This window comes from Podarcis bocagei (genome assembly GCF_964188305.1).
Source record: "Podarcis bocagei genome assembly, chromosome: 4".
Taxonomy (NCBI): Eukaryota; Metazoa; Chordata; class Lepidosauria; order Squamata; family Lacertidae; genus Podarcis; species Podarcis bocagei.
The window spans coordinates 65978379-66002964 of NC_138128.1; the positions used below are offsets into that span (position 1 = coordinate 65978379).

A 24586-nucleotide genomic window follows, 5' to 3' on the forward strand; every position below is an offset into this window, starting at 1 on the left:
CATTTTTAGTTTTCTTAGGGCCAAGACTAGACATGACACAAGAGATCTGCAATTAGAATCTCCTGTGTGCATGTACAAGGCTTTTAAAAAACGAATCAGCAGCCCCATGCATGCACTTTGAAGACGGGGATGTTTGAAACCCTTTTCTCCGATGCCCTTCCCCAATCTATTTGCTCCAGTGGGTGAGCCATTTAGGGCTGCTATTCTATCCCCACTTAACTGAGAGTAAGCCCCATTGAATTCAGCAGGACTTACTGCTGAGCAGATATGGTTGGGACCGCATTGCCGACCATCAATCTTCCAGTTCAGCCCTTACACTTAAAACTAGCAGCTCAGTCTGACAGAGGCTAAACTAATACAAAGTTGTACAAACCGAATGTATGCAGTATTCATACATCTATTTGACTAATGTAAAAGTATATAGAGTATCAAGCAAACAACATGCACATGATACCTTTAGATATACAAATAATTTCCAGAGAGATAAACTTGCTGATCAGTTATGATCTTAACAGAGGCCCAATTTGCACATAACACAAAACCAAACCATGGCTCATTGTGAGCAACCAAAGACAGAAGATTGTGGCCACTTTGCTCCTCCTCTGATCCTGCTGCTGCTATGCTGCTGTGACCTTAGCATTATGTCCAAACATAATGGCTGAGCTTTATGTCTGAATCCAGTTTCATGTTTTATTTTCCCTGCACAAACTATGAGTGGCAAAACCATAGAACAAACCTTGCCCCCAGCTCATGGCTTGTTTTGAGCAAAATAAAGCATAAGCCCAGGATCAGATGTAATGCTAAGGCAAACCATGTAGTAGGAGTAGCACTAGAGGAAAGGAAAACAACCACTATCTTATCTCTTGAGAACCCACATTTGCTTCCTTGTGGCAAGCCATAATTTGGCTTAGTTTTATATACAATTAGGAATCCTCCAACCAGCTTCTTGGTAATTTCAACAGAATTAGATGGGCTAAGAACTTTCCTCATATTTGGGTGAACACTAGCAGTATTCAGATGCAGGAAAACAATTTTCAAATCTGTAGAATTAAGAATGAGCACATAGATCATTTGTTCAACCCTCTAAAAAAAACCACCTACAATCTTAAAATTACAAATGCTTGGCAGTGAGGTTGTTCTTATCTCTACATTTTTGCATGTGATGGGGAAGTTACCGTAGTTTGAAGCCAATTCATTTGTCCCTGACCTAGCTATTATAGTATGGATTTCCATCAGATTATTTCTCACTTTGGGAGATGTAAAAAAAGTCTACTTAGAGTAGCCCACTTAGATCAATGTGCTCCAAATCCAAACTCCACAGAATAAAAGAAGGGATCCACTTACAAAGTCCTTCTTCTGTGAGGTCAACATTTATGATGAAAAACATGAAACCTCTAGCACCTTCTTTTTGTCCTCCAACCAGGGTATTTACCCAGCCTGTGAAATAGAATATATTTAAAACTCACACACAATAGTTTATTTTTTCTTAGTTATGTTGTTCATGCACACAAACAAAATTAGAAAGTACAGTGGTACCTCGGGTTAAGAACTTAACTCGTTTCGGAGGTCCGTTCTTAACCTGAAATCATTCTTAACCTAAGGTACCACTTTAGCTAATGGGACCTCCCGCTGCCGCCGCGCTGCCACCGTGCGATTTCTGTTCACATCCTGAAGCAAAGTTCTTAACCTGAGGTACTATTTCTGGGTTAGCGGAGTCTGTAACCAGAAGCATATGTAACCCGAGGTTCCACTGTATATGTTTTTGGTTAACATCTATGAAATTAAATAAATACTATGAAAGAACCAAATGACAGAAAGACATTGCATGCAGACAAAATCTAAGTGCATTGGGGGCAATCCTTTGTAAAGATCTTCTGCAATGAGCAGTTTAGAATTCAGCAGATTCCCAATGCAGCTAGGCTATGTCAGTCCAAGTCCCCATCCCCAGCTCAGCTGGCAATATGCCTGTGCCCCCTTGCCACTCCTGGTGGAGCTGGAGTTGAAGCTGGTGCAGGCCCCCAAATGGGGCATTTTGAGAGCAAGGGGGACATATGCTACACATTGGTAAACATGTCCTGAGCATCACAAACAGTCATCCTGTTGATGGAATACTGGCGAGAGGGGATATACTGCATACAAATGAGATCCCTTATAATCTTTCATATAAGAAGTACTGAGCCATTGATAGGAAAAACCAAAAAGAGCATCAGCAATGTAATGCAGGATTGTTTGAAATATTACAACTGCAACTTGGATTTTGTTTACTTCACTCCTACTTTTCAGGGGCTGAGCTGTAGAGAAGCAATTGCCCCAAGGTTTCAATGTCAACTCACTGCACACCTTACCTTTAGCTTTGAGTTCTGATAGAAGACTTCCTGGACCTTCATGACCAATAAGATGGCCAAGATAATGACCAGGGTTTGATTTATAGTACTTCTGAAGATCTGGTATTGGAAACGTGACGTAAAGATTTCTAATGTCTTTGATAGGTACCACTTGGTAAAGTTGCTGTGAAACAAACAAAAAAGCAAAATTAATCAGATTTAAACTGAACCTAGTATTTTGCTTTTACAAGGCTACTTTTCTTCTCAAATCCACCACCCACAGTTCATTACACATATGCCCATTTCATGCTTAGGCCATAACATAAAATTAATATTGCTCAACTGCATTTTCTAGCAGAACAATTAGTGAAGTTTCAGGAAGGGACCGATTACACCTACACCCACACCTTTTCCAGCCAACATACATTTGTCTTGCTGTGCAAGTAATTCTGATGTGCTATGACGCTACTCAACTTATCACAGTAGTTTTCTGGTCTTGCTTAAAAACACAACATAAAACTTATTTTAAAATAAGTCACAATGCAATAAACCCACCCTGAGATGTTCTTCCTGGAAAGGATGTTCAGGGAATTCTGGTAATGGAACGTTTTTGTTCTCTACTTCAGAGAATAGCTTCACTACCAAACTTGTTAGCTCATCTAAAGATTCTGTATGCATATATTTGGGAGGAAAAGAAAGTTACACATGGTCAAAAGTTTCACAGATGTTATCCTTGATTGCTCCTTTTAGAGAAAGCCTTGATAAGCACAGTCTTAAGAAAAGTCAGTATCTAAAATCTGAATGCATTTTACACATTCTTCAATATAAAAATTCTGTGCCCAGAATAAAATCTGTCTATGTACTGTTGATGCAGCACAATGTATACTCTGTATAGTAAGTATCTTCCTAAGGAATTAAAACTATGGAGTCTAGACTGGGAGGCAGAAAGCAGTGAGACTAAGAAAGATACGGAGATTGGAGCATGCTAGGAAATGCATGTCACTGAAGCCTGCCCTCCATGTTCTGAGTTCTGGAACATCACTGCATGTTTATATTTTAAGATTCATCTATAAGAAAATACTAGGGCTAGAAACATATACATTATATAAAAACAGACATTTTCAGAATGACAAATTCTGCAGCAGACACACAATCTTTTTCTTCTACTACAAATCTGCAGAGTACATACATCCCTTCCTATAATTTTTTTTAAGTCATCCTACAAATTAATAAGTGTAGATATTAGAAATGCTACAGATTTAAAGTAGACCTGTGGTTTAGGATTTGGAGAGTGGTTACATTCTTTACACACCCACACCCACACAGAGTTAAGTTCCAGTGCTAATCCATTGTAAATTGATTATATATTAAAAGTAGCTCCCAAAAAGTTTGGCATTCTTACCTCGTCCTAGAACACAAACAGCCATTAAATTTGATGAATAATAAGTGGAGTGAAACTTCAATAACTCTTGTCTTACATCTATTCCTTCTTGGTTTGGTCTAGTTTCCAAAGTGAATTTGCTTCCTACAGTACATAAATAAAAAGAAGGATGTGTTACAATAAGAGCCATGACTGGGTAAATGTGCTCAGTTCTGTAAAAACTGTTAATCCCTGCAATCACAAGAGGCGATACTGCACATATCCCTCAAACAGATTACAGCATCTCGATTGTTTTATATTACTACTACATTTATACTCTTCATTTCCTCCAATGAGCTCAGGTGGCATACATGGTTCTCCGCACCCCCTCACTTTATTCTCATAACAACAAATGATGGGCATTGTGCATGCAGATCCTATTTATATTTCTATCACATGATGGTACTTCTATCGAGTGCAAGATGTTTATCGGATTTCCTGCTTTCATGATTTCAGCAAGACCATTTGTGGCTCAGCTTGAATAGCTTGGAGTTAGGAGAATTGAAATCTGGAATTGTGTTCTCAAGGGATTGCTTCTACAAATCCTTTTTCTAAACTTTTATTTGCGCAATTTTAACAGCTTTTATACACACATCGTACAGTATCCATCACTTATCTCTTTTCCTAAGACTTCCCAATCCATCTCTCTGTGACATTGTAGGGAAATCTTGATCTACTGCATATCCTGATATTTCACCATTATCATTTCAAGTCTTCCTGTTTTGATGTTATCTGCTGCTCATATGTCAACTCCTACTTGTAGATTAAATTGTATATTTTACCCTCTAAAATAATCTCCAAAACACCTCCACTCCTATCTTTATCTCATCCTTATTCCTTAGAATACATAGCATTAGTAACCATGACTGTGAAACTACCGTATTTTTCGCCCCATAAGACGCACTTTTTCCCCTCCAAAAATGAAGGGAAAATCTGGGTGCGTCTTATGGGGCGAATGCAGGCTTTCGCTGAAGCTTGAAGAGCGAGAGGGGTCGGTGCGCACCGACCCCTCTCGCTCTCCAGGCTTCAGGAAGATATCCGCAGTCTAGGCAGCCCTGTGGGAGGTCCCACAGGGTTGCCTAGGCTGCGGATAGCAGCCTGCTTCTCGGAGCGTCGGGCGCCCTGAAGGCAGAGCGCCCGACGCTTCGGGAACAATTCCGCCGCCCAGGCAGCCCTGTGGGAGGTCCCACAGGGTTGCCTAGGCTGCGGACAGCAGCCTGCTTCTCGGAGCGTCGGGCGCCCTGAAGGCAGAGCGCCCGACGCTTCGGGAACAATTCCGCCGCCCAGGCAGCCCTGTGGGAGGACCCGCAGGGATGTCTAGGCTGCGGATAGCAGCCTGCTTCTCGGAGCGTCGGGCGCCCTGAAGGCAGAGCGCCCGACGCTTCGGGAACAATTCCGCCGCCCAGGCAGCCCTGTGGGAGGTCCCACAGGGTTGCCTAGGCTGCGGATAGCAGCCTGCTTCTCGGAGCGTCGGGCGCCCTGAAGGCAGGGTGCGCAAGGCTTGGGGCGGCAGCGGACTGCTTGCGCGCACCTAGAAGCTTGGGGCGTGCTGAGGTCAGCGCGCCCCAAGCTTCTGCATGCCGGCAAGCAGTCCGCTGCCGCCCCAAGCCTCCCGCACCCGGCAGGAGGTCCCGCCGGGTGCGCGAGGCTTGGGGCGGCAGCGGACTGCTTGCGCGCACCTAGAAGCTTGGGGCGTGCTGAGGTCAGCGCGCCCCAAGCTTCTGCATGCCGGCAAGCAGTCCGCTGCCGCCCCAAGCCTCCCGCACCCGGCAGGAGGTCCCGCCGGGTGCGCAAGGCTTGGGGCGGCAGCGGACTGCTTGCCGGCATGCAGAAGCTTGGGGCGCGCTGACCTCAGCACGCCCCAAGCTTCTGGATTAGCGCAGGGGTCCGCTAGCCCTGGGAGAGGCGCCGGCTCTCCCACGCTAGCGGAGACCTTGCCGGCACGCAGAAGCTTGGGGCGCGCTGAGCTCCGCACGCCCCAAGCTCCTGGTGTAGCGCAGCGCACCTGGGGGGGAAATAAATTTTTTTTCCTTCATTTCCCCCCCTAAAATCTAGGTGCGTCTTATGGGCCGGTGCGTCTTATGGGGCGAAAAATACGGTATCAATCTGTTTTGCCAAATTTCCATCGTGGGTATCTCCTCTTCTTTCCGTTTTTTCGCATATACTGTTCTAGCTGCAGCGGTTGTGTACAGAAAAATACTGAGTGCCTTTTTTGGAATTGGAATATCATCACCTATTATCCCTAATAGAAAGGCCCCTGGCCTTTTGAGAAACGTGAGTTTTAAAATCTTATTTAATTCTGTGTGGATCATTTCCCAATACTCTCCAGCATATTTACATGACCACCACATATGGAACAGGGTTCCCTCCATCTCGTGGCACCTCCAGAATAAATTAGACCCTTTTTTATACATTTTCACTAATTTGCTGGGTTTTGCTTAATAAGATAACAGGCAAATCCTATTCTGATATTCATAATATAAAGGTTGTGTAGAGCAGAAATACAGGTATGTTAATCATACAATTAGTGTTGTGCCTAACAACAAATGCAGTGTATATCCTCATAGTTCATGGACATGTTCAGGCCAGCGTCAGATATAGTGTTATTGAGTCAACAAAGCATGGTTTGTTGGAGTAGAAATGAGCAGTTAGCTCAAGCGCTTCCTCCTCCCACCCTTGGCCTTAGATAAGACTTTCGGGATAATTAAAACAGTTTCCCCACGATACCTGACTTAGAAAACTGTGGTTTAAGTCAGGGTGGATGTCACTCACTTGACATCATGTGGCAACTTCAAATGGGCTGCCTGCCAGTGTCTATCTCCCAGTTCTTATTAATCAATAATAATTTTCTAAATTACTTCCCTTTTTTTGGCAGTGAAAAAGGAAAATCAAGACTAGAGTTTCTAATTTCCAGTAAGCTGACTCTAACATTGCTGCTATGCAAAATAAAGCTAAAACACAGCATTCTGGGTTGATGAAGTGTAGTTATGAAAACAAGCTTAATGCAAGAAATCATAAAATAAGTGAGGTGAAGATAATGTTCTAAAAATAATGAGAACAGGGATTTAAAGAATGATCAGCTCAATTCACAAATAGTAGTAATGAATACAGACAAGCACGAATAAGAAAAACCATTCAAGATACATAAACAAATGGTCTTATTCAATTTATGATGAATGCACAGTAGTTCAGGTCTCCGTACACTTTCATTGTGAATTGCCACCCTTACAGAATAATTCAACATTGCACTTTCCTGATTGCTTGCCATACAGAATGATCCCCCCTTTCTTCCCCTCCCCATGCCCTGTTATCCTGACCCTCCAGAGCAGATTTGGGGGTTGTGGAGGGGGAGGAAAGCCCTGTTGTACTAATTGGAGTCCTTGCACTGGCTTCCGCTAGCACACTAGGTTAGTGGAATCTGACTCAACATCTGCACTTCACATGGAAGAATCTGGTGCTGCTATAACTCTTTAAGCTTCTGTTTTCTTTTTTATTATTTTAAAGACTGCAAATACATTTGAAAATAAGAGTTTTCGAAATCATGTTTAAGACAAAAAGTGACCATTATCAGAAAGGGATCTTGCTGCCACCATTTTAAACCTAATACGTTCACCAAAGGTAATACCGCTGTAATAAACGGACGGAATAAAACCTTAGGAGTGAGAGCTTGCATGCTGCTCTCACTTAACCAGACTTAAACCCTCTGCTATCACAGATTCAAAGCACATTTCAATCAGAAGGGTGGATGATCTATGCTGAAAAAGAGACAAGGGAAGTGAAACACACTGATTCATCTGAACTTTACTGTGGCATGAACCACAATATCTTTCTGGAAAATTTCTCAGGAATTGCTTTGTTTTCTGGTTTAAGAAGCAGTGCTGAGAGAGGTTTCTTCCACCAGTACAGCTATATAATACTTTTTCCACACTTATAAAGAAATATTTCTTCTAGTGTGGCAGCACTCACACTTTGAAACTCTCTACCTAAGTACTCTTTTATGATCTACTTAAAACATTTTTGTTTACGCAAGCCCATCCACGTAGATGCTGACATGCTTTAATCTCTCTTCAGTCTACTGTTAATTTTAATTATCTTTTAAATGTTTTTAATTACAGTATTTATTCTTAAACTGATTTTTATTGGTAATTTTAATACTTCTTGTAAACCACTTATAGGCTTTGTAATTATCAACTGGTATATAAATTCTGTTAAATAAATGTGACACATTCTCAGTTGCTTTTAAAGGTGAATCAAATGCAGTAAACCACCATGTGTAAAGGCTACATCATCAAATAATTTCCATACAACATGTTTTTATTTTAACACATTCTTAAAAAAAATAAAAAATTCCATCATACAATTTAAGAGAAAAAGAGAAAAAAATACATAACAGAAAAGAAACATTAAATCATTATACATTAAATCATTATACAATATCCAAAAAAGAAGAAGAAAAAGAACATAAACAAAATAAAATGAACCCACCACCCTGTTTAACTTCCCTCCACCACTACTCGTCTTCTCTAGAATCAATTTTACCCTTATCATTGCATTCTGGTTGTTTTTATTTTCTCTATATACATACATATGTCACTGATAATTTATTGTTTTGATGCATTTACATTCTTAGTCTAAGCATATTAGCATGTCTTTTTTGGAGCAGTATTTTGCCATATAGTCATCAAAGCATTGCCATTCATTTTTCAGTTTTTGATTTGACTGCTGTCGTATGGATGCTGTTAGTTTAGCCAATTTTAAATATTCATTTAATTTGAGAATCCATTCCTCCTTGGTAGGGAATTCTTTAGCTTTCCATTTAGGTGCTATTACTATTCTAGCTGCGGTGGTTGCATATAAGAAAATTCTTTTTTTCGATTTCAGTATTTCTTTCCCTAATAGGTAAGCCTCTGGTTTTTTCATTAGTGGGATTTTAAGCATTTTTTTCAAGTCCTCATGTATTTCTCCCCAGAAGTACTTAATTGGGCGGCAGCTCTGACTTTAATCTTCTCATATGCAAGGTAGGCATGCTATCCATACCTGTTGTTAAAGCCCTCCAGGTCTAATAAATCTGCTTTTTCCAAAGTGATCCATTCTTCCAGCCATACAAGGCATTCTGCTTCATAATATATTTTTTCCAATATAAAATAATGCTTTGGAGCCTCCCAGCACAGCACAGTTTAAAGGGACTCCCCAATCGAAAGCAGATCATGTGCAAATGTAATGGAAGATTAAATACCTGTTCCAAATTTACTGAAGGGGTGATTGGGATTTCCAGTAGCCTTTTCCAGCTGAAATAGTCTCCAAGCATCATTCATTAAATTCTTCTCATGCTCAGAATCAACAGCATTCACTTCTCTGTCTTTGCAGCTTTCATCAAACAGAGGGCACAAGAAAAACTGAGCAAACCTGCAAGAAAAAAAGTCAGATTTCCCAAATCAATGTTTCGACAATTACATTGTTGATAGTTTACCATATGAAATTCATGTTCAGTGTGGAGAAGCACACAATTTATTATCAGTTCAGGATAGGATTTGCCCACCAGGTCTGAGCCTTTTGTCTTCAATGCTCTGGACAGATGCCCATAATTTAATTAAAAATTTTGTTCACCTGGAGCCACCCTGTTGCTAAGTAGTCTCATCACCAAGTGGGTGTTCTAATCTAGTGCAATTTACTATAATGACCTTTTTAGCAGACAGGACACACTCTATGAGCAAGATACCATCAGCTGCCTTGTTTGCTACTTCAGATCTGCTTCTTCTTGCTGTTGTCTTATGAACTAGCCACTCAAAGTTTCCTTAGCAGAGGCCTGCTGTGTGTCTGTGAAAAAAGAGCTATTGGGACCTGCTCTACACAGATGTACTGAGGACCCTTCCAAAATCACCAAAGCTAATGTTACTAAGCCTCTCCTTGGCCCTCAACATGAACCAAAGAACTTTTTTTTAAAAAAAGTAAAAGGACACAGACCATGAAATGAGTGAGGGCTGTGCAACCTGTTAATTACTTTGTCTTTGGGGGAAAAAATCATGCTAAATTACCTGGGAGTAAACCCCACCAAATTCAACTTACTTCTGAGTAGACATACCAGAGATTGCACTGTTATTTTGCTAACTCTGAAGTAAAATCAAATATACAGTATGCAACAGTAGCTTGAATATCCCTATTTTCACCAAATATAAAATTCCACAGAGAGAAGAGCCTTTGAGAGTCAGCTGATAAATATGCAACATATGCTGAGAGTGTAAGCAGAATATATTTATAGAACAAACATATGTGAGGTTCCTATGCAACACTTTCATGGTTATGTAAAGTAACAGCAAAATGATAAACCATATGAAGTTTTTAAGACACTCGCCATACTGTTGATGAGTCTCTCCTCACTTAGAACCTATTTTGATATACTACCGCAAGGGCTCATTCCATATGTTTTCTTTTATCACTGTTATTCCCAAGATGTTAAAAGTATTTCAGTAATTTAGTCTTTACAATTGTATTAAAGTCATTATTATAAAAAAGCAGAAGTAATAAATACACTAAATAATGTTATCATCTGGTAGGACTCTCATGTTAATTGTGCTTGCTGGAAAGACAAAACCAAACCAATATATTTAATCATTAATAGATATGCTCACCTGTCCAGGGCACCTTCCAAGTGTTCATGTGATACATCAAAATAAAAGTTGGTGTGTTCTCCACTGGTAAAAGCATTTGAACTTCCTGCATGTTCACTGAGAAATTGGCTGTACTCATTTTCTTTTGGGTATTTCTCAGTTCCCAAAAAAAGCATATGTTCACAAAAATGGCTTAACCCAGCAATGTTAGGGGGATCAGATAATGACCCTATGAATAGGAGAAATGGGCAGAAATAGAGTATTACTTTAAAAGCTGTTACACATATTCAGTATAAAGCAATCAAATCATCCAGAACAATCAACATTTTAACACTTTTCTCTGGGTCAGAGAAATCATCTTACTGATTATGACTGCAAATATTTAAGAAATTATATAGCTCCATTTCCCTTTGCAGAAAAGCTAGGCTGGAATGCACCTGCTAGTATACAGCTGCTTCATACTAACTTTAGAGAAGCTATAGGAAAGGTGTTAGCTGGAAATCAGAGGCAAGTGGTTTATGTGAGCATCCCAAGCACTTCAAACTACAAAGAAAAGATATTTGATAAAGCAGGACATACATATGTAACCATTTTGGTTTTTGGTTTTTAATCAGAACATCTAGTAACAACCATGTTCTAATTTCATGTTTGCTTAACATGCAAATACATCATTTTTAGGCCTACTATCTGACTTCTCAAACATATTACACAAGGAATAATTTTCATATGACATGCCATATGCCATTAATTTATACCAGGAAATTAAACTATTTTAATTCCCCGGCAGACATACTGGGAGCTTAAGCGCAGAAGGATGTGGAGAATATAAATTGAGTTCTTCTATCATTCATCCTTGAAAAACTTAGACCTGCTTTAGAACAAGTAATTTATACAGCCAGTTTTATAACAAACCTAACTTCTGAGGCTAATCTGGCTAAGGCTACAATCCTACTTCCATTTACCTGGGAGAAAGCTACACTGAATTCAACAGGACTTCTGAGTAGAAATGGATAGCCAGCGCTGTAAGATTGCAAACCTATACACATCTTCCTGGGAGTTCAATGGGGTTTTGTGCACTTCCATATAATGTCAACTTCCAAGTAAGCAAAACTAGGATTGCAGCCTCAGTATAGTATGTAGAAGGTTGTAAACCATTTTTTTTTAAAGTTATCACATTTGAATTAGATTACAGTGCAAAACCAAGTTACAGTATATTATAGATGATCATATACCTATGTGTACATCAAGTGCAGCTGAAGACTTGTCTGTAGTAGGGTCACTGATAAGCATTGCCTTGATGCCATTTGCCAGTTCTAGCCCACGATACTCTCGTTTATCTTCAGGTGATTTGATAATTTCATTTGCTATTCTTTTAATAGCAAGATGACTCATTTTGTTGTGTGTTGCTTGATGAAGCCTAAAAAAAAAGCAGTAAAAGTTAAAGCCATATCTCAGTTCAAATAGCCTAAGAAAGAAAAGGGGGAGATGCATTTGCAACTCAAGAACACTCAACTCTAGAAGGTCCAGATCAAAAACTTATTGTCCACAGTCCAACACTGTAAGGCGTACTTAAGTTCACTGAAATCAATAGACTAAAGCTATATTACTTCCTTCAAATGTAGAACAGCTCTGAGTGCTTTCAATAACAAGTTGGCCTAATAATGGTCACAGTGAATCCAGTTTATTAATATCTATTTTATAATATTAAAAGTCTGTACTTTATTTCCTTTTTATCTATAACAGTATAGTTGCTGTCAGCCTTCACTAATTGATAATATTGGCTATATATTGAAAAAAGTGCAATGTAAAATCAACATATGCTTGTCTAAATAAAAGCATTATTTCAGTTATGATGCAGTAAAGCCTAGTTTAGAACATCATTTTCATCTGCCAAGAGTAGATTACTATAGCTCTTTAAATCCATGATGAATTGCTTTACAATGAATATAGAATGCTAGAGAGCCAAAATGAACTGACCAAGCAGGTTTAAAATGTCACAACCACACTCCCAATGACAAGCCAAAAACAGTTTACTTCAATGTCTGTGATTCTGTGAATTAATTCAAGCCCACATGAAAGGTGAAGTCATTCATGCTGGGCTATTTACCTGACTACACCCTTATTCGGAACTGAATAAATATAATTGCATTTCCTGTATTTGTTCATGCTACATACACCCTATTCCTGACCTGTCATTGATTTAGCTAGAAGATAGGAACAAAAGAAAAGTAGAAGCATAGAAAAATAAGTAAACCATCCCTGCACATATTCCAGGTACCAGGCATCATTGAAAGAGCTTCTTGTTCTTTCATGCCTTTGCATACAGTCTCTTGCTTCTTGGCTTTCATGTAAAGCATATAAATACATATTTAAAATATATGCCTGAAAGGAACAGCATGCCTTCTTCAACCTGCCAAATAAAAATGCTTTTGTGCTGCCATTCTATCCACACTTACCCAAGAGCAAGCAAAACTGAAAACTATGAGACTTATTTCTGAGTAGAAAGACACAAGATCAGCCTGTTAACAAGGTCCCTTTTCAGTTCCTAGATCATTCTCGCCTCTTTCACCCAAGTATCTTGTACTCTGCAAACTAAAGTGCTGAATGATTTGTTCCCAGTGTCTCCTGGCAATTACACCACCAGGCTGAAACACTGAAGACAAATACAAAGTGTATTAGCTATTTGGAGCAGAACAGCATCACATTACGATTGTTCTACATAATTCATTTGATAAAACTACAAAGCTATTCCATCATTACTGTTACTGCCACAAAAGTAAAGAAACTTCAAAAGGAAAAATAACAGCATAGAATTTTGGGAACAGTGCTATTTACCGTTTTTTTAAAAAGGTAACAGAAGAATGTGAAAAATTAAGGCTTAGAGGAAGGCGAAATAAGTACTAGAGAATAGTGTGTTTAAGGACTACTACGTATCTAGGCCAAAATCAGACCACATATGTAAAGACTACGTTCAGCCATCACAATCACACACCCCAAATAGTTAGCAAGGTCTACAAAAAGCATTTTGGGTTCCACACAGTCAATTCTCGTGCAACTGTGCAGAGGACATCCATCCACATGGAACAGTGGATATTTTTAAACATTTTAATAGAAAAACGTAAATAAAAATAAATAAATTTACGTGCATAAATATTTTTATGTTCTCCAGTCAATCTCATACCGACCATGGGTTAAACCACATAGTAAAATTCCACTGTCTACTGACACTATCAAAGTCCATAGCCCTCACTTATATACTAAACATTTTACATTGATGTTTTATGCAAACCAGTTTGATCTCAGCTACAGCACACTGCATTTCTAAAATCAAGGTGTTCATCTTGTTCTGATGAACATCCCTCATTGAGAACTGTGCTAACCTATGAAACAGCAGATGTCAACAAGACAAGCAAAAAAAAAAATAAAAATAGTCAAGATACCATGCCAAAGAGCAGAGGTTGCAGACAGGCACAATTAAGAATCAAACTGAGGGATCAGGCAGCTGTAGAAGTGAAAGCCTGTAGTAGCAACAACTGCTCCAGTAACAGAGGATTAGGATAAATTAATAAGAAATAATAGTTAAAAAGTAGGGGTGTAGTGGTGTTTAAAAGAACAGAAGGAAATAGAGCCAAACACAAATGACATATTTGAGAGCTGCATAGGTATTCAGTGCAGACAGCAGTTGGACTCTGTGGAGCTTATGTTGGGATTCAGCTTCAGGTTGGAAGTTCAACAGTGCGCCAGCTGCCCAGCTGATTTCCTAGCTTAGATTGTGGACATGATCTGAGATCTAGTATTGGAGTGACCAGTGGAGCATAAAAGGAACTGACTTTTGTTCCACAAGCCTCACTCTGCCACTAATGCTGTTTAACGTCTACATGAAACCGCTGGTAGATACCATCCAGGACTTTGAAGTGAGACCTGTGGGCCTTTCCCAATTTATACTGGAGCTAAGAAGCTGTATATAAAGTACTGCTTTGGCTGATTGGACTCTGAATGCTGACATTATGGAACAGTTAACATTTACCGGTACCTTTCGATCCACAGTTAAGGATAAGTCCTAAATTAGAGTAATAAAGCTTGTAATGAACAGTATGTTGCAAAATATAGCACAAAGTAGAGCAGAAGGATTCAAATGGCTACAATGTCAGAAATTCCCGCAACTGACAAATTCAGGTATGACACCCACAGAAGCCAATGTTTCCATTAATTAAAATCCACCAGCTGCACAATTCCTGCCAAATGGCAATCACGTTAATGTAACTTCTCACCTCTTCTATAACGAAGACAGCATTCAGAGCTTTGGAGGAATTCATTAAAACTCACTACTATCATATACAAATAAAAAATAACCAAGTCCATTCCCTAACATAGCTTTTAGCCTAGTCCTCCTTATACACATTCCTTGTTGACCTTAAAAAACTCTTAAAGACAGGGAGTGAAGATGAGGGGGCTGATATTGTGACATATTTCCTAAAGTAATAGTGACATTTAAAGACACATCAGCCAATAACAAGCTTTTTTTTTTTTGACATATTACTCTCAGTAATGAAAAAGAGGCATTGTCATCAGTGTACACATCTATTTAAATACATTACTGTTCAGTAGTTTTAAGTCTCACTTTTTATATCGTTCAGTGTGATACAACACAAAAGTTCATTGTACTTGGAAAAGATCTAGCAGTGTCACCCCCATATCTCCAGAGTCAGACTTCAACCATATCTGCATCATCACTCATGTCCCAAGCAAGTGGTGTGGTAAAGTACCATCACTCACCTGACCTCTGGTCAGTTGTTGCTCTAACCAGGAGGTGAAGCCATGTTGGTACAGTGCTCTCACTGGTGTGTTTGTACCATGCTGCCCTTGCTCCTGCCTTTCCCCTCCCAATAGTCCCCCAGCTAAGCAGCAGAAACATGAGGGCAGGTAAGTGGCGACACCACACCACCTGCTACTTACCCCAAGTAAGTTAAAAATCTCTGTAACTACCAAGTTCACTGTTTGGAAGTCACTGGCTATATCTAGTAATCAAGGAAGTAAGATAGATCATAGAATTGTAAGCTTGGAAGGGACCTCAAGGATCATCTAGTCCAACTACCCTGCTATGCAGAAATCACTAGTGACTCATGTTAAGTTTGTGGTCTAAGACCCCTAAAGCCTTTCCACATGTACTACTGGCAAACCAGGTGTCCCCCATCGTATATTTGTGCAGCTGGTTATTGTTGTGTGTGTGCAGAACCTTAGATTTGTCACTATTGAAATTCATTTTGTTAGTTTGGCCCATTTCTCCAATCTGTTGAAGTCACCTTGAATCCCAATTCTGTCTTCTGCAGCATCACCTACCCCTCCCAGTTAGGTGTCATCTGCTAATTTGATGAGCATCCCCTCAATTCCTTCATCGAAGTCATTAAACAGACGTTAAACAACAGGCCAGACTTGTCACTTTTTTCCAGGATTAAAAATGATTTTGCCATAAATGCTTTAAGAATTATGATTTTTTAAAGACTTTTACATACGAAGTGTTGACAAACTCAGCTACAAATATCTCTACTCTACCTAATTCATAAATCTAAGTCAAAAGTACCGGTACCTCCAGAAATGTATAAATGGCATCTTTTATCATGACGTTTTTAAATTGATAACTTTCTGCTTTATTTTAGAATCCCGAGTTTAGTTCTTGTTCAAATGCTACATAGAAGCAGAGAAAGAAAATGAATCCTAGAGTTGATAGATCTCACTGTAGGTAAGAATCTGTTTCCTTCTGCATGTTACTGCAAAAGCATGACTCATCCCTACTTGTGCTTCCTATGCATCTAATTTACCACACACCTTGGCTTTCACAGTTCCTACTTTTTTTGTCCTGGCAAGGGCTCTGTGTCTTTATTAGGCCTGTGACAGGCAAATAAAACATGTAACAAATTTGCCAAGCAATGGTACATAATCTTCAGAAAGCTACATCTGTTGAAATCCTACCTGTTATGCAACTGTTAGAGGCACAAAAACCTCATAATTATGAAGATACTTTCAACAGAAGCTAAATGCACTTGCTAAGGTGGTACCTAATAATACTTCTGGGAACAAGTATTGAACTAGCATGTGACAGTCTGAGTAATCTATATTTATAGCAGCTTAAACACTGACCCGGAATAACCCAGATAATGAGATCAATTAATTTCCAGTTCAATTAAAAACAGGACTTTTCCTATGGAGATACAGTTTGGATGTATAGTGGCTTATTCTTCCCTCTCTCTCTGCCTCCTGGATATTTTTAGAGAGAAAAGCATTACTTACATGCCATATATTAGTGACACTTCTCACAACCTCAACAGGGAAATGGCTTTCATCAAATTAGTTCCTAAGCTTGTGCAAGGCAAACCAGAGCTCTTTAACAATAAGCATTCTTCTAAACAAGAATATGAACACCCCCAATTCACCACTTGTATATCTTTTTGCTTTATATATCTAGATATATAAAGCATATCTTTATACTTCCTGGGGCTTCTCAATAATAACCAGTTCTGAAATAGTTAATACCGTACTATTAAAGAGGAAATGTTGTACGATGGCACACATGACGGATGCAAAGTTTGAGTTGCTTTCAACAGAACATTTTTATGATGAAAGTGGCTTGCAACTAAGATCTAAACAATTGCGTGGGAAGGAGTTACAGAAAGGATACACACAAAAACACATACGTACTCCCAAGCTGTTTATAAAGGTTTTTAGAGTGATTTAGAGAAATGCTTCTGTCATAAGCATTTATTTTCAGTAATGATACACTATGTTTATAATTTCTAGAAATAAAGAGGACCCATAGTGGTATACAACACAATAAACTAAAATTAAATTATGAACATAATGGCATTAATTGAAAGAAGAACCCTCACAAGTGGTGTACAAAGTTCTGGCATTTCAGGTGCTGTCATTAAAGGGTAGCCACAAAGGAAGTGACTCAAATGGAATAGCAGGAAGGATAAATGCTGTTATTCATGTACTGAGCAAGGGGTTGGGCTTAATGGCTTACAAGCCCCCCCCCCCCATTCAATCATCATATACAAGACTATTTGGTGGCAGTAACAGGCATTAACATGCTTAGAAGAGGAAACAGAGAAGTTTCACCGAAGTGAGAATAAGATAGAGGGAAAAATACACAACAGTTCATTTTGAAAAGATGTTTTTGATACCATGCACAGTGCAGCAACACAGAAGCAGATGCTCACAAAGCCTGAAGTTCTCTGGCAATAACTTAATGGGAAAATATCAGTGAGGTGCACAGGTGTCTGCAAGAGCTGAACTGAAAGGTTAATTTACTGCAGCACGTAGGACTTTATTCGCACAATGAAAAGAAAGATTGCTATCTCATATCAAAACAAGTAGGAAGCCCAAAATGATTCAGCTACATCCCTAGCTGACTATCTTGCATCACTCAAAGGTCACTGCTTTTCTACAGAATTGTGAACTCCATCCAGCAGATATAATAACCAGATATATTCACCTGATACCTCTCTTTCCTCACAAAATAAAGGGTCAAGAGCTCCTGATCTTACTGATTATTTGTCAATGCCTTCAACCTTTGATATACCTGAAGTATAATTTTCATCCCAGAAAACCAGATAAGACTCCCTGCCCTTGCTCTGGTCTGCATAATTATCTCTTCTTTTTAGTCTTTGTAGAACTTATTTACTCATTTTATTATGATTATCCCCTCCACCTTAGGAAAATAATGAAACTAGCTTTTTATCTTGCTTCCCCTTTTCCTTCATTTCCCTTGTAGTTTAAGATCACATTTCTTTCGGCCTTCCAACAGTATTTGTCTCTAATTGGCTTGTTTCCCACTGTCCCTTCCATTTTCACAAGGGCCCACACAATCTAATGTTTCAGTCACAAAGGATGGAGACAGACTACTAATCATGGGAACACTACTTAGAATTGATCCCAATGGTAGTTTAAGTGTGTGATGAGCTGGTTGCTGAGAGGGTTCTACTCACTTACTTCATAGGGTACTTATAAATAGGAACCATGTGACAAACTGGTATCTGTTTCTATCTGGGAAATATGTCAACCAATATTTTAAATATTAAGCCACCCTATATACTACAAAAAACCTAGTTAAAAAGCTGGACTGTACTCTCGCCAGCTGCTTTAACCAAAAAAAGTAACACATTTTTTTCCTAACCACTTTTGTTGTTTCCTGTAATCAATTCTTATCTAGTAGGTACCTTAGAAATATAAAAGCCAACCTATACCCTCTCTTTGTTATTTGCTGCTGTATGACCACCTTATAACAGGGATGGCTAACCTCAGTTCAGGTCTGATCTGACCCCTTAAGCAATTTTTTTCTGGCCCTCCCAGAACTCTGATTTTTGCTGCAGAAGCAAAAAAGAAAGAAAATGAAACAGACACAGTGCTGGAGTGGGAAGAGCCCAGTGCCCCAAAGGGAATTCAAATCACTCTCCAGTGTCATGAGATTGATCATCTGAGCAGAGAGGGAATGATAATCACTCTCAGCGTGGATCAGCTGGGGTGGGGAGGCTGTCTGACTGTGGATATTTTGTGTAAGAGTGTCTGCACACATGCAACATGCAGGTACATTAATGAGTGTGTGGCAGCCACACCTACTACTAGAATGGGGCCCCTAAGTGAATCCCTCAAGTCAAAGAAAGCTACCCTGCCTTACAGAGAGAAGACTCAATTAACATGCTACACAAATTTTCTATCAAGATACTAACCTTTTATGAAATCAGCAACATAGGGCCTGATCTATCAAGAAAAATGGCTCTCTTGCTTTAAGCCTCTGTGAGAAACAGTTATATTTCAGTAATTGGGATGAGTTCACCAGTTTGAAGCACCTGCGTTATCTCACCCTCCTGTGTCTCAAGGTCAGCGACTGGGCCTGCTCATTGAGAATAGACTTCAGCTGTGAGAATGAACATATGCCCAAGTTCAGGAAGTTTCTAAGCGTTTTCATTGGCTCAGGGGACTCACCACAGTTGCTATACCTTTTTACTATAAAGTTAGCCATTGCCTTCACCCCTTTGTCTCTTCTTTCCTGTTGCTTGTACCTGTTTCTTTGTACCATCTGCAAGATCCTATTTCTGTGCTAAGGAAGCTTTCGGGTCACTGTTTTAGAAAGTTAGTTTCATGATTCCATTCATAATTGTCAATTGTATTTAAGATCTGCACTTTTTATGGGACTTTCACATGCTTTCCCCTTTTCTTTTGAATAACTATCTCATTTAAGATGGGTGTCTGCCTTTTGGGATAAAGCCTTTGTACTGAATCCAGTTCCTAAGTGCCCTGCTTTTAACTTCTCTTTCTCTTATATCCTAGAAGCATCCAGTAAGGGTCTCTCAGCCCAGGCTGGTTGGACTTAAGGAGCAGTGGTAGTATACTACATTGCAGGGTTGGTTTTATACCCTGCTCAGTAGACAAGATCTGAAACATCAAGAACTGTGCCCAGGGATTTGAGGTAGAAGTTCTTGACATCAATGTAGCCCACAACTGTGACACACATTTCAGATTCAATGATACACTGGTACTATAAATCTAATAGGATCAAGATAAAGTAAAAGAGCATAATTTCATACTCTGACATTGAAATGGAGATACTCTGTTAGCAAACAGGAGCCACAGCCCCCCCCCCAAATGGGGGGGGAGTTAAAAAAACCTTTTTCTGGAGATGACAGAATTTCTTGTTAATAAGAAAAAATAACAAACAAAGTGAACAAAAGGCGTAACAGTGTAGGATGGGAGCCTGGATGGATGATCTCATTGTATTAGCATTGGCAATGTCCAAACATTCATAGGGTGGATAGAAAATCCAACTACCGTCTATTGCTCCAGCAAAACGAAGCTATCTTCTGTTGTGGGATTCAGCAACTACTATTTGATCAATGAGTTAAACATTGTGCCCAACTGGAAAGGTATCCTCAATTCACCTTTTAAAAAATCAGTATTGATAATGTATTAAAATGTTCAAAGAACATTTTAGAAGTACCATTTCCTCCAGGAAGACACAGAAGGAGGGCTGAGATATCAAATCATCTGAAGAACTTTTAATGTGCAAATGTACGCAGATTAACTAAAAATTAAATGGGAGATAGCCCTACTTCTGATGTTGTGTACAGTACATGCATGTGGTGCACACACAGGCAGGAAAGAATAATTAAAGCATGAAATAATCTGCAGTATTGCCAACTCATTTTATGGAACCTTTGTTCCACTTCTTAAAAAAAATTACTGATGCAGGTATGTGGGCCTAATTACAACAGAATCAAGGGATGCATTTATTTCAAACATATATCAGAGTATTAAGTTACCTTTGGTGAAAGCTTCTCAGTCATCCTTTCTTAACAATATGTTAGCAACAGATTTATATTTAATAAATAGATCAAATAATTTTTATAATAGTTCTTAAATTCAAAAATCTTGCTACTACATGACACATTCACTGGAAACCTGTACAACCTGATCTTATTTATGTTTAGTGGTAGGCAACTCCCACCAAGTTCAATAGAGCTTAATTCCAAGAGCACTTTGTTGCACCTCATCTTACCATTTGACTACATTAACCTAAGCCTATACATTTTCAAAGCTTTGCATGCTTTTATTCAGCAATGTGGTTGTTCTTCCTCATACAGACCAATGTGTCAGAAAACAGATGCTCTATAGACCTGTATATTGCACTTAAACTACTGTATTTAAACTAACTGTTGCCTTATTTGTATTTAAGTATGTTTTCTGAGTACAAGCCAAATCCTACTCTGTTCAATTATGGCATACCTTTTGAATTCAAAATGATTTATGGTGCAATTGTACAGCTGTCTACTAAGAAGTCTTATTTAATTCAGTGGGGGCTTACTCCCAAGTAAGTGTGTTTAGCATTGCTGCATGTGTTCTATGAAGTAAAACAGTTGTTAAACAGTGTCAAAACCACAGTTTTGAATGGGTGGGGAGAGAAGCTTCCTTCCTGTGGAACAACTTATAAAGGTGTCTAATGCATTCCTAACTTACATAATGTTGGGCTAACATGGTTCCCGATTCTTGCTCTAAACAAAGTTGTCTGCACTGTGTTTTTAAGTCCACATGAAAGCCATGCAAGCATTAAAAGCTAATCCTCTTCAAAGACAACGGGGATCTGATAAACCTGTTACGTACACACTTGCAGGGAAGTACTTTCCATCAGCCCTGTAGGTAAACAACTAATATTGCCAACTCATGCAAAACAGTCGCACTTAAAGAACAGCAACACGATATTGCAAAACCCTCGCCTGCATGCATGTATTTTGTGCTCTTGTTTCTGACATCCACACACACTAAGAGAAAAGCATTCGTGTACCGACGGCGACACAGTATTTAAAGACGATCGCAGTTTGCGAAGAAAAAAACTCGATTTCCCAGATTTTTTCTGCAAAAAAAACATTCTTTCGCTCGAATTTCAGCGATCGTTCGCCGCTTGCTAAGTTCTCCCCTTAGTAAACCGGTTACGACCAATGTGACGTTGAATTCCTCCCATTAAAAACATGACTCCCAGCAAAAAATACAAGGGGTGGGCGCAGGGGTAGGGAAAAGAAAACAACCACAGCCACCATCGAGCGTTATTTGCGCCAGCTGTTTACGACTTGCTTACTCCTACTTGCACCACTACACCCGACTCAATCGCTTGGGGGCTATTTCGCAGCCGCATACGACCCCCTTTCTTGCCTACCAGAGTCACTTCGCAGACTCGGAGAAAGAGGCCGCTACACCGCCCCCTCCCCTCAAAGCCAAGCCTCCCTCCTTAAACAGCTCAGTGCCAGAGTCCACCTTCCCTTCCCCCACGGCCTCGCATTAGCGCCGATTCACCCGCTCCCAGGTAGAGGTCCCCCTCCAAAAAAAATCACACACATTTAACCGCCTGTTATACAACCAGGGCAGAAACCCGGGTGGCGGGGGGGTGGGGTGGAGAAATATATCCACCCCACCCTCCTCGCGCCGCCTCAACGGCTTACACAACGGAAAGAGGGAGCTGGGGGGGCGCGCGCGCACACATCTCCCCCCACACCCACACCGTTAATACTACTGCTGCTGCTACTACTACTACTACACTGGCACACAACACCCCCATTTTGGGGCAACGGCGCGCCGCGTGGCGGAGGAGGTGGGGAAGGAGACACGATACCCGGAGACGAAGAGCCGCTGTCGCAGCGAAAGCAGGCGAGGCGGAGCGAGAGGCCGGGCGAAGCAGCAGCCCCAGGAGAGCAGCACAGTCCTGCTGAGGAGAGGAATAAGCCGGGGGAACCACTGCCGCATTATATCCCGGCCCTGCCTGTTGTCGCCGGTGCACAAGCCCGGCCTACCTCTCCGCCGCTCCTCCCTCAGCTGAAGCCGCTTCTGGCCGGCGGAGGCGCCATTTTCTCTCCTCTCGTTTACCCGGCGGAGTGTCGCTGCTGCTGCCCTCGCCCACCTCCTCCTCCTCCTCCCTTCAGCCCCGCGCCGAGGCCTGGAAGCACTTCTGCTGCTCCTACCTGGGGCCGAGGGGAACCAAGTCGCCTTCCTGCGGAGGGACCGCTAAGAGAGAGACCGAGGGCGGCGGCGGCTGCAGAAGCGACGCGGCGGGAAAGCGCCTGTTGCTGCTGCTGCGGTATAAAAGGAGCAAAAGGCCGCGGAGCTGTCTGCTGCTCTCCTCGATCGCGGGGTCGAGGGATTCCCGTTATGGAGAATGATGACAGCTTGGTTTCTAAGACACTCGCCCTTTGCACGCTTTGCTTCGATAGTCGACCCCGTTTTAACTTCCGAGTTAAAAGCATGCACGTGCGAAAGGAACTAGCACATGGGTGGAACGCCCCAGCGCGCGCGCTCTCATTCTGCTTCTCTGGGAGACCCTCCTAACTCTATACACTTACCTAGGGGGGGAGCGAGTCTTGCCACCATCCACTGGATTTTGCTTCCGATTAAAATGGGTTAGGAGACATCACCGCTTGAGCCCGGCATCCTTCCGATTCCGGAAGAACAACGCGATCTGCGGCAGGGGCTGCTGCCGGCGGATGGCTTGCTCGGCACGAGCGTCGGCAGACAACAGCCTACTAGACGGTTGTACGTATGCGAAATCGGCTGCCCCAGTAATGAAGCAGAAGGCAGCATCACCTGTCTCCTGTGTGGGATCCTTTTTTAAACAGCCAGATCCGATGCAGCTAGGCGCGCCTATGCCTTTTGATTTCGATGGGCTATGCGCTAAGCTGCGTAGAATCGGTGTAAGGACAAAAAGGGCTTCAGAAATACCGGTAATCTGTGAAATGGCAACGGTAAAATCAAGCTAAATGATCAAGGCGCACGTGTATTTGGCACAGAGGCAAAAACTAGCCTTGGGCACAAACTTCAGCATCCTAAGAGTTTCTGTTTATTATTAAAGGAAAGTTCTAGCCCTGTAGTCTGAAATATAGGTTCCTTCCTACATTCATGTTTGCCTCTCCCTGAGATTAAAAGCAAAACAAATTATGCAAATAAGTACAAATACCTTGTTTTGAATTTACATATTCATATAACTAGTTTTGTGTGGAGGAGACCAAATGTCCATCTAGGAGTCTAGTGTTACATTTCCAGCTATGACTAGCAAGCTACTTGTTGAAAACTTAAAAGCGTACCATGAAGACAACAGCCTCTTCCTGTTCTTTGTCTCCAGCACCTGGTCATAAAATTCATCTTTTTTTCACAGAATTTTATTGATCTTGGTGTAAAATTCTGGTGTTAGTGGGTTGTTGTTGTTTTTCCCTTTTAAAGCACAAATTATATGCAGGCTGGTATTTAGGCAAACTTCATAAGACGAGCCTGCTGGATCAGGCCATTACCCCTTTCCTAGTCCATCATCCTGAAGTATAATGGGGGTAGGTCATGAAGATCTCAGGGTATTTCTGCAAGGCAGGAATCTTTGGAAGAATTATACAGGCCTATAAAATCAGTACAAAAGTTCCCATTAACTTTAATTGCTGCTTTCAAGCTTGTTCTGTTTGGCTGATGATGTATAATTTAAAAAAAGACTGTTAATTTCTTCTTCCAAAGTTGTTGTACAGACAACATTTGACATATTTTAATTAGAGTAACATAATTCAGAATATTAAACACATGTGGAATCAGAGAATTGTATAAGGAATGATCCCGAGGGTCATCTAATCCAACCCCCTGAAATTCAGGAATCTCAACTAAAGCATTCATGACAGATGGCCATCCAGCCTCTGCTTAAAAACCTCCAAGGAAGGAGA

At 40.5% G+C, this 24586-nt stretch overlaps 1 protein-coding gene across 7 annotated transcripts in view; it reads right to left on the minus strand.

Moving 5' to 3' along the window:
• IDE (insulin degrading enzyme) overlaps positions 1 to 24586 on the minus strand; it is a 52579-nt gene extending 27993 nt beyond the window's left edge. For 2 of the 7 annotated variants that reach the window (XM_081192162.1, XM_081192161.1), the window contains exons 1-8: positions 22510 to 22681; positions 11585 to 11769; positions 10374 to 10581; positions 8981 to 9150; positions 3727 to 3849; positions 2880 to 2992; positions 2346 to 2508; positions 1345 to 1437 (exon numbers count right to left, since the gene is read on the minus strand). In XM_081192162.1, the coding sequence (XP_081048288.1) occupies positions 1345 to 1437; positions 2346 to 2508; positions 2880 to 2992; positions 3727 to 3849; positions 8981 to 9150; positions 10374 to 10581; positions 11585 to 11769; positions 22510 to 22640 (1186 nt within the window). In that variant the 5' untranslated portion in view covers positions 22641 to 22681. The other 5 variants (XM_081192164.1, XM_081192166.1, XM_081192167.1 and 2 more) reach the window with 5 other exon arrangements.